At 36.1% G+C, this 11,482-nt stretch overlaps 1 protein-coding gene across 1 annotated transcript; it reads right to left on the reverse strand.

The window, feature by feature from the left end:
• Positions 1-3,524: 3,524 nt before the first annotated feature.
• LOC124211136 (BOS complex subunit NOMO2) lies at positions 3,525-11,409 on the reverse strand. Its single transcript, XM_046609905.2, has 14 exons — positions 11,203-11,409; positions 10,975-11,074; positions 10,773-10,901; positions 10,465-10,631; positions 10,228-10,381; positions 9,708-10,110; positions 9,360-9,636; positions 9,107-9,288; positions 8,248-8,695; positions 7,836-8,028; positions 7,363-7,508; positions 7,087-7,210; positions 6,381-6,743; positions 3,525-5,915 (listed from the first exon to the last, which is right to left on the reverse strand). Exons 1-14 carry the CDS (start codon positions 11,346-11,348, stop codon positions 5,208-5,210), a joined length of 3,540 nt encoding a protein of 1,179 aa, XP_046465861.1. The 5' UTR covers positions 11,349-11,409; the 3' UTR covers positions 3,525-5,207.
• Positions 11,410-11,482: the final 73 nt, after the last annotated feature.

Raw genomic sequence — 11,482 nt, forward strand, 5'->3', positions numbered from 1 at the left:
TGAGCATTGACACTTTTTTGATATTTTAGAGCTACATCGAAAACGTATAAATTATGATATATATCGTTATCCGGTTTAAGATTTGGCTGTAAAATTGTTATTTTTACCACCATTTTACCAACCCGAGTCTAAGGCTTATGTGTTTTTTTAATACACCTTTTCAATCAATCTAAAAATAAGATACTGTAGCTTCACGTCTGTAAATGCTATAATTAAATTCGAGTCTCATGCTTATCATGACGAAAAATTTTAACTGCAAGAGACTCTAAAATTAAATACCTCATAAAAAATTCACTGAAATTCCGTTATGCAAGAAAAAAAATTCCCATTTCAAAAGGTATATTAGACTTTTTCTCGCTCATATACCGATTTAAACAAAATCAGGCTTGAATTAAGTGCTGAGCTCTTCGGCAAAATAATGATTTGCTATTTCTAAATTGTGCGTCGGCCCACATTTGATTATACTGAAATTTTTTCGAGGCAGTTTATATTTTTTTATGTTACCTCAAATTACTTATTATGTGAAATTTCACTGGAATTCTCTAGCCTCTCTATTCACAATTTACAGAATTTCTCAGATTAATTGGGGAATTTTATAGAAATTATTCCAGTGGTTTTTATGACATTTTAGAAGAAAAAAATTAGTATGTGATATAGTACTTAGATTCTCTGTATGGATTGAAAATCGATGAATAAATTTATAAATACATATTATATATGAAAAATTTTTCGTAAGTAATAAATGGAAGAAATCATTCGTTGATATTTTCAATTCCATACAAATCTTACTGATTCTACGACAAAGTCATATATATATATATGTAGCTACTTGACGCTTAATGAATGCTATATTATTTTTATCATCATTGAATTTATGTAGGAACATTAACTTCATATTTTTTTCAGAAATTTGTAATCAGTTTAAAGTTGCATAGTGAAAGTATTTTAATTCAACAGTGCAGAGAGATTAATAGAAAAAACTATAGTGTTAAGACTTAGAACTCCGTGAAAAATTCGTGGGTGTATAATTTCATTGCTTACGTGTACGATATGTATGTATACAATTATAAGTATGTAGTTATAAGTAAGGATATTGGGATAAAGGGGCAAATATTTGGTAATAACGAGTCTCGTTCCAATCGCCCTTATTTTCGCGATGAAATGGAGTGCATACAGCAAGGGTATGTGCAAATAATCTACTTAAACTTTGCCAGACAGTGTATCCCGCAGTCGCAGACGCAGAACCTCGGTCAAGGTCGCACATTGTTTCACGTTTTAATGCCTTTCTACCCGACGCGATTCGTTATACTTATATCCTACAGTCAATCGCTTGCATTCGTTCCCTTCTGCCCGTTTTGTGCAAGGTAATTTGGATATATTTTTCACAGGATGATTCTAAAATATATAATTCGCTGCAATTTGTCACTCATTAATTCTTCAACATTAATACAATATACTGATTTTCCTGATCTGAATGATAAGGAATAACTACATTTCCATTGTTGTATACGTTTTGATCCTTATTTTTCTGTTTTTCTTCAAATATTTGTTTAAGAATACAGAGTGGTCGGTAATATAGTCCGCATTGTTAATAGTAATGCGCCACCATTACAGAATAGGTTCTTTACACTTGAGTCGTAAATGGACAAAATTTTTCTTAAGGTGTTAAAAAAAAATATGCAAATATGGCATCGAATGATAGAAGGTTTGCTGCGCGGTTGACGGCTCGCATTTAATCGCAAAAGTCATCGCATAATTTAGCTAAAACCGAGGCTGAAATGATCAGCTGATCACTCAGGGCGACGCCATATTGTTTTCACCCACCCATACTTTGGATCTCAATATCGAGCACATAAATAAGTATTATTATCATTTTTCATAGTTTTGACGGTCTACGAGAGCTGTGAGCCTGATCTGAAACTTACTTCCTGCTACACGTGTAATCGGCGAGTGTGCCAAGATCTGGTAACTCCACCACCGTTGGCAGACATTGAATCGCCAATGGGATGCGAGTTTCCATTCCTAGGCACTTTGATCAACTATTAACACGTACGTGGAATGAGAAAGTACAATAGACGGCAACGACATTTGTTTGCAAGTAAATCACGTCACGCATATCAGTACACATAGGGATGACAAATTGATAATATTATGCTGTATAATGAAATAAATCGATTTGGAACATTTTCAAAACTTGTATGTATGTATGTATTTGTATAACCCGCCTATCATCATCAATCACTATTTTTGAATAGTTTCCGGTTGAGTTTCGTTTGAAACATTAAAACTTTTTAAAGAGAATTGAGCAATGAATACGCTGAATCCATGCCGGAAATTTTGTAGGGGTGTTCTCACTCTCAAAATAAAATTTAAATAATATAAGTTTTCACAACAATTTTCACGGTATTGGCAACCCGAGTACTTCAAACTGAAAGTGCATGTCAGGCACTTTGAAATGATGAGTCCAGTCTGTTGGAAAAATGAAACCAAAGATGTCGTCAACATTTGAAGAAGTAGAGATTTCAGATATTTTTAACTCAACGCCGTCGAAGTTCCGACATACCGAAGTCAAGACAAAGAGGAAAATGGTAAGACCACGAACGCATACACGAAGGGAAAGGGTTATTTCAGTCAAGTGACATTCGTTTTATTCAACTAAATGCTATAGTCAAATGTAGCGAACACAATACTTAACCAAATCAACAAAACACTTTTGTCGGACGAAATACTTGTTGACAACTTAATATAGAATTGAACCAAGCCTTTGAATGATCATGCTGACTATTAATTTATTCAAGATAACACGGCACGAGTGCCTTGCAATAATGTGAATTTTGTTTCAAGAAAATCTGTAAATTGATATGACTAAAAATTTAATTGAACGCACCTCAATTAAAATTATGAAGTTGTTGTATCAAAACGAATTAAGCTTGTTCTAATTTATATTTTGTTGAGTCAAGAGTTCAATGGTTGAAAAAGATAATGTAATTTGTTGTTACAAAAATCTTTTGCATAGACTGAAATATTACTCATTCAGCGCACAAAACGTATTCGTCGAATGAACTCATTGATAATTTTGTGACTTGATACCCGTTTATTGAATGGGTCAAACCCGACAATTTGTTATATATGTAGAAGGATAAATTGAACATGTGTTAATAATTTTTGTTCATTTGTCGTCAATATCAATATCGATGCCTCGAAACTATTATGCTTTCTTCGTTTGCAATACGGCTAATAAAGAATTTTATATTATGTTATCCACATCTCATTTCTTAGACGGCTACCTAGTTTTACAAATATCTCAAACTATATCCGTAGTGAGAGAGTTTACCGCCTAGTGGCCGTTTATAGTACTAGTATACTGAGGTTTACGATGACTATATTCTCTATTTATTTCAAAGCATGTGGTGTTTCTTTGGTCTGTAAACAAATTGGTGCAAGTGATTCAACCAGTTACGCCAAACAAGCTCCAGTTAAATCAACAAATTAAGACATTCAATTAATGTAAAATTTTTGTTGGGTAGGTTCATGTACTTATTTTATTTGAAGTGCCTAATCTTTTCTGTCAACAAACATGCGAGCCAGAGAAACAATACATAAACTTCAAATGAAATGATATGTAATGACTCAATTTCGGAAACACATTAAAAGGTTCACACCTTCGATTTTTGGAGCCTGAAGTCTGTGCGCAAAGAACATAATTTCCGAACAGTGTGGTAAAACAACATTGGCGCATGCGCACAACTGAAATTCTCGATCTTACATAGTAAACCTTACTTTGATGTATGCGCATTTGAAGTAACTTAATTTTACGCATTGCCGTTAAGCGTAAGTTGTCTAAATACAATTTCACGTGCTGTCAGTGGCACTTTCGTTGCTTCTTAAATGATACTTTTCTTCAGGAAGATGTTGGAAAAAATACTGTGTATCATACATACGGATGGGTGATACCTGATCCACAGAGTTCCAGACTAGTGTGATAATAATGCTCACCTTGGCTCATGCTGCAACTTCACACTTGGCAAAAAAAAAGTCATTGTACAGAGTGAATTCTTTGACAGCATGATCCGTTGTTTGCTAAAATTTAACGCATAAGCGCCCCAATCCGAGCGCGGCCGTTTGCCTGGGCAACCGTCATAAATTTAGACGACAGCTCGTCGCGATCGAAAAATTTTTACGGCGTCCGTCTTAAGCACAACTGTGAAAATTTTTTTGGTTCGATTTATCGCCGGTGGTTTGTCGCCCTGGAAACAGCTGCTGTGAGATTGTATGCGTGAGCATTAAATTTTATCTGACGACAAATCATGCAATCGTTAGGAATTCGCTCTGTATACGACTTAGTGTTCAGTAGTTGCCTGTTTGCCGGGATCGTGGTCGGAATGGTATTTGCAATATGGCATCGGCAGTAAAAATCAGCTTACAGATTGAGGTTAACTTCATGAATACCGTAACGAATACAGTCACAGAAAACGTGAAAGCTGTTGGACTGTCATTTTGTGACATTTAGTCAGTGTATGGTAAAATATCCAATAAAAAACCACGTTGATAATTCATAGACTTAATAAGCCTATATTATAATTAAATGTGCCAGCTATAACAGTTAGTGTTACGTGCTCTCTGGCGCCAGATGGCGTCTTATGGATTTAAAAATACCAATATTGTCACAAGGTAAGAATGCAAATATGTGCAACACCTCGGAATTTCATTTGGAATGTGAAGCGAAAATTTGTAAATTTTGGCAGAGCCATAACCTGGCTTTCACCTTCCACTTGATAATAAGAGCAAGAAATAGAAATTTTCAAAATCGAGCTAATGACAAGTATTTAAATTCAAGCAACGCCATCTGTTGTCTAATCTGCTTAATCAATTCTCAATGTCATTTTGAAGTTGAAAGCCTTACTCAGATTTGAAAATTCTATCCTAGCATTCTAAGACCAATAATTAGAATTAGTGCTGTGCGTACTGTGCTTGTGTTACAAGCCATGAGAATTCTGTTTCAACATTTCGCTAAACTCTCTCTCGGTGCAGTGTTAACTGTAACCAATGTAGTAAGTATACATAGCGAAAAAATGGTACCTAACTGATATTACTATTTTATTCTAGGAGTGAGGTGTCATTTACACGAACTTTGACCATCACTTCATCTACATTGGATTCAGTTTACTTAAATTCACAAAATATACACATCACAATTCTCACTGAAGTTACATTTTCCGTGGTTTAACTTTCCTTTTATTAATGTTCATTATTTGCTCAACGATGATATCATCAGCTCTTGGATCAACGGGAACAGTTTGAACCGGCGATCTAGAAATTGGCACAGGTTTGGTCCAATTTTCAACTAACGTGGTGAGATTGTTCCACAATTTTTCACGATTCAAAAAAGCCAGTGCTACCAGCATAATCAATGGCAATGCCACTACAGAGGTTTGATTCACATCACCTTGGTCGACTTTTCTTTCAGCATGGAATGATAACTTCACGTGTTTGAAGGATGAATTCGCTTCAAAATATATTGGTATGGTCTTGTATTTATGCAGTGTCTGTGACAACGACGATTCTAACTGTACAAAGTATTTCTTGTTGTCAGCTTGCAATGGGGGGAAATGAATGAGAAATCCTGCACTGTAACTATTTCCCAATTTCGATGCATGTTGAGTGTCCAATTTCACAACGTGTATCGGTGAATCAGGTATGTCTTCTCTGCACAGCTTCACCCTCAGCGTTCGATAGTGTTCCGGGTGAGCAGCGTCAATGTGAACCGAAAGATCCGTCCGCAAAATTGGATGGAAAGCAATCAGACGTATACCATGGATGTCTTCTGTAGCTTGAACGGCCACAGAGCTTGGCGTGGCTCTCTGGACGTGAAGATTTGCTTCCACATTGGGCTTCAAACGAATCGCATAAATACACTAGAAATAAAAAACGGCATTTGCTTAGCAACGATCTTCTGTTATCGGTGTGGCCACTCGATTTATATTTTATAAATCACTGACTTTTCTGAACTTTCCAGACAGAAATTACGCTTTTATCATTTATTCTTACTTCCACAGGTCGCATTTTGCAACACTTATTTTTTACTTTTAAAAACGTCGAAATTGAACAGTTCATCAATAGAAAGCAGAAGTTCTAAGTACTAGCAGATACAAATTTTTGGTTCAGCAGTTAGGAAGACAGTAAAACCTGTTAAAATAATCTCGCGCAGTAGTACTTCTGCCAGCGACAGTGTCAGTGAACGGATATAATTTAAAAAAAAAAAAAAAAAACATCACTAATATTTATTAGTAATGGATTAATAATTCAAGAGAAGGTTTTATAATTAGAAACAAGTGACCATCCTGCACTGTTACAGTCGAGATTAGAGGCAAGACACTTACAGAAGGTTGAAGACCCCTGATCCGAAACTTTCCATTCTCCTCAGTTGTTGCTTCTTCCTGGTACGAGGCGCAGTCCGTCTGCCCAACAGCTTCGACCAGCAAGCCTTGTTCTGGTTGTCCGTTCAAAGAGGTTACAACTCCATAGGCACTAAATGCAACTCTGTTACCAGACAATTCAACTTTGACAGTTGCTCCTTCTGCCACATTAATCATCTTCGACGGAGGATCAAATCGATATTCTTTCATCATTGGCCGCAGGTAATATTCACCAGGAGACAATGAATTGAATACTAATTGTCCCTCTTCGCCTGTTATACTATTTTTACGATAATTTTGTCCCCCAGATAACGATAACAGCACACCCTGAAAATTTGCAAGCCAAAGAACCTTTTATGAATGAGATTTTTTAAGTGCCAATCAATTAAAGTTCAACAATTCTTTCGTGATTATTCGAGAAAGATTACTTAATCGTAAATGACTCTACAAATTGGTTTGAAAATTATGCTAAAAAGCTTTGAAATTGAATATTTCAGCAAAATTTCACTGAAATTCTAGGATTCGTTCTGAAAATCCCCAGTTCAAAGATTTTTTCATAGAAGAATTTGCAGCAGCGATAGCAATAAGAAATGTCTAAATATATTTTTAATAACGAACAATAGGCTTTGAATGATAGAGGATAAACTTTAGTTACAAAAACTTATTTTACCTGCAATGGCTGATGGTCGGCTTGATCTGAGACAAACACAATCACCTCAGCGAGTTTATGGGCCATGAATTTGCCACTTGCATCAGGTCCTGTAATAATATAGCCGTCTTTTTCTGCAGTAACGCTAGAAAATTAATCAAAAACAAGAATCAGTTATCAAATGAATGATTCGTTTATTAAGTTGTACTCGATTTTCCTTCAAAGGTTTTTTGGACCCAGTTTAGGGGTAAATACTTCCATTGGACATGCGTAATACTTCTGTGAAATTTTCTTTACCTGTAATCAACTTTTCCGTCAAGAGGACCAACTCTGTAATTTCCATCCGATTGTGTAACCAGCGTTTGAACTGGCGCAGTTTTGTCTTTACCAAATATTTGAATTTTCACTCCGTCCAGCGGTGGTAGAATACTGCCACTTATTACCTAGTAAGTCACTAACAAGTATTATTTATAATCTTGAATATGGGACATTATCTTTAAAATCAGATAAAATTTGGTCATATTTTTTATATGCTTCACTTGTGTTTTAATTTCATTTTGCTAAGCAAAATGGATCATTCATGACTTTTTTTTAAATTGGCATGACAAATCGTGCCTGAATTATGAATTTTCGAAAAATTCCTATTTAAAGAGATATTGGAAAAATTCGAGGCATGTTTAGGGCCTTGCAAAATTTAAAGTCTTATCGGACTTCAAAAGTAATTCATATCAATTCATCACCATACAGTGGTGATAAAAAAAAAATCTTACCTTTCCCATGTCACCAATAAATGAAGCAACATTATCCCTGCAATCGTTTTCTCCAGTAACAATTAAAGACGAGGGGCTGAACAGGAGAATTTCCGACAAGGGTGTCACGATGTATTCATTATCAGTATTTGCGTTGAATTCAAATTCATACTTATAACTGTTTCCTTCTTTAACATAGTTTAAAGGTCCTAGACTGTAAGAAAATTGATACTGTCATGTAAAAAAAAAGTAATGGCAGTTATTATTCTAAATAGAAAACCAATCAAGGTGGTAGAACCCGGATGTTTCAGTTTACTATCACTTATACGTATTATACATTTTGATCCAATTTTTTACATCCAACGTTCTGCAAATTTGTGTAGGAAAAGTTAGGGAATGTGAATAAGAAGTTGATATGTAACATGAAACTCACATCAACGGATCTTCAGCATGCTCGATTTTCACCTTGAGCCCATCCACTACGTCTGTGCTAATGATGTTCCCCTTGTGACTGTGCTCTGTCGATGACAATATAACAGGAGCCAAGCTGTTCGTATCCCAAGTGTATTCGGATCTTGGATAAACGTGACAACTTTTTGGTACAAACCGGTATTCACCAGGTGCCGATGTACAATGCCTTGTACTTCCCTTAGAAAGTTTTAATAAAACTTTCTGTGAACTCTTCAAGTCAGAAAACTCGACAGCGGTATCGTGCGAAGAGATGAAAGTTATTGAAAAGCCGATCTGCTTGAATGTTGGCACCTCAGCGAATTCAGAGGTTACAAAAATTCTCTGGCTTGGATTTTCCCAACAGAATACATCAGTGTCTATCAATACTTCGTACTGACCAGGCAAGATGTTCGAGAATTTGTATTTTCTATCTAAAAATCAGATGAAAAGCCATTTCCTAATATTAATCATATTTAGCTATGTTGGTACAAGCAGTCTATTATTTCATGGGTATGTTACATACGCGATTGGACGTATGATAAATTCACTTGCGTTTATGCAATTCAGGATGCATTTTACTGATCGATACTCGTCTTGTGGTTCATGTTAATTGCAAACAGAGAAAACTCAGTAAATCGTAAACTATAAAGCAAATGTTGATCGGTACAATGTACTATTAGTTGTCAAAATGCCGAAATGCACACCGATTCCAGTTAAATGTACTCTGAACTGCACGAATGAAGGCGAGCTTATCTTTTTTTTTAAATCGGCCATGTAACATTTTCATGAAACAACCCGATGGATTGTCAATTTTGACGTTTGAACATTACATTCCATCTTACCTTTGGTTTGTATGGTCTTAACAGTGGCTCCATCGAGAATTTTGAGAGTAACAGATGCTTGACTGCAGTCCGAATCCCGCAAACACTCAACTTTTCCCATCAGCGTGGCTTTCAATTGCAAAAAATCGAGGTTTCTTATTGGTTCAGATGAAACATCAATCTCATGTTGCAAAGGATAGAATCTAATGAATAAGAATTTTAAATATAATTATCGGATACCGTAATTTTACGGCTCTTGACTCATAATACATACTGTAGTCCTTTTGCCTTCTCATCGTTGCTAACAAAAACACTCAATTGATATTTGCCACGGGCAAGATATAAGCAAAATTCTCCTGTCTTAGGATTAGTTTCAATTTCACTGTGGAATGTGGAAGCAACTTTTTGTACAGCAACCTTCCGATGATGCAACGTATCTTTGGCCGACAAAGTCACCCTCCCACAAACTTTGTAAGACGAAGGCGCTGACGGCGGTAATTCTGTAGAGTTTGGTGATATCTTCACATTTTTCTCCTCGAATTGTACATCATCTAGAAAAAACCAATTGCTAACACGCGTGATGACTAAACAGTGAAATATTAGGTTAGTGGTTTATAGGTACCTGCTTCAATTTTGAATGAATACTGTCCAGCCTTCATGTTGTCAACTCTGTAAGAGCCATCCTTGTTTGTTATTGCAGCGAGTTTTTTGTTTAAGTAAATTTTAGCCCCCTCTAATCCGCCACCTTGCATTGACGCATATACAGCCCCACTTATCGTGAAACCAGTTATCTTAAAGTCTTGAGGGAGAATCAGGCTCTCGTGGTGAACTTTGAAAGCTAATTCCATCGGCTGAACATCAAACTTTGTTTGAGCACCAGCATAGTGTGGCACAAGACGATACTCTCCAGGGGCAAGAGAAGAAAAAGTGAAACGCCCAGTTTTGTCGGAGAGAACATGGCATAGCGGTTTGCTAGATTCAAACCCTTTAATTGGTGTGGTTTCGCAGTTTCTCGCTTGTCCATTCTGTTCAACAGAGATGAGTCAGGATGAGGATTTTTTTCATTTTATGGAAAAACCTTACCAAACAAATAAATGATGCGTTAATAATTACATAATATATTCAATATTCGTTCTACGTACCCCAAACAGAATAAAAGACACTCCTTTCATTGGTTCATCTTCACTGGTAACTCGTCCACTTACATCGTACCCAGCGACTACTAAGCTATTATCAGCCAGTTCTGTATTTCCCTCTCTAACAGTAACATCAAGTTTGGATTTCTCAATTATCCACCTTCAAAATTAAAAGCACATCAAGAACATAGTAGAGTTTAGCTGATATTCAATTGTTTTTGAATACATATCGATAGAACTTACCTTGGATGCGATGCTATGAGAACATACTTGCCGGGTTGAATTGGTGTGAAGTAAAATGTACCTCCATGAGCAGTTATTGTTGTGTCAACCGGAGATTCTCTGTTTTTGTCTGTGTATAAAGAGACTGTGACTCCCTTCGGTCCAGAACTAGTGCCATGGCTTGTAACCTAGTTATGTATTAGTATATTATGAAAAAGATGAATTTTTTTCGAAAACATGCCCAAAAATCAAAACTATTCTGCTAATGGGTAACTGAATTTATTGGCTATTGATTCAATAAGTGACGCATGTTTATTTAAAGATCGAACCTTTCCTGTGATTCCGAAGCCTTTGAAAGTGAAGTTTATGTCTTTTCCTGCGCTACACAAATCTGTAGAGCCGTCAACATGCAGAGTGACTGACGTTGGTTCAAAACTCCATCCTCTCGGTGGCTCAACCTAAAATAGCACAAGAAAAGGTGGTTATCATGTCTCTCATCATATCGACCTACACTGCAATTTGAGCACTCACCTTCAGTACGTATTCCCCTTTATCGTACAGAGGTAAAAAGTAGTACCCATTATTTGGAGCACATTCTGTTTCATCTTTCAGGCTTCCAGCCTTGGTATACCTAAGTTTTCAAACCATGATGTAGTAGATTCATAAATTAGGTTAGGTTAAGTCAGGGCTAGATTAGGTTAGGGTTGATGATTGGAATTGAAAATTAGTGCCAGGTGTGTCACAGACTTGAATACTTACAATTTTATGTGAACTTTGGCAAAATCAATGGGCACGTGACTTTTGATAAATCCGCCACATCCCAAAATATCTTCGGCAAAAGTTTCTGATACTGATAAATACAAATTGAATAATAAAATGATTAAGTTCCTAAGGCACAGAGTCATCCTTGCCCCTCTCTGCGCTCGTGTTCTCGCAATTATGTCAACTGACTGGTGATTGTATAGGTATGTAAGACCGTGATGTCGGCAATACAAAAGTCTATCATAAAATATTTCGTCATATTAAAAATGTCCGCAGC

Source organism: Neodiprion pinetum, chromosome 2, assembly GCF_021155775.2.
Source record: "Neodiprion pinetum isolate iyNeoPine1 chromosome 2, iyNeoPine1.2, whole genome shotgun sequence".
Taxonomy (NCBI): domain Eukaryota; kingdom Metazoa; phylum Arthropoda; class Insecta; order Hymenoptera; family Diprionidae; genus Neodiprion; species Neodiprion pinetum.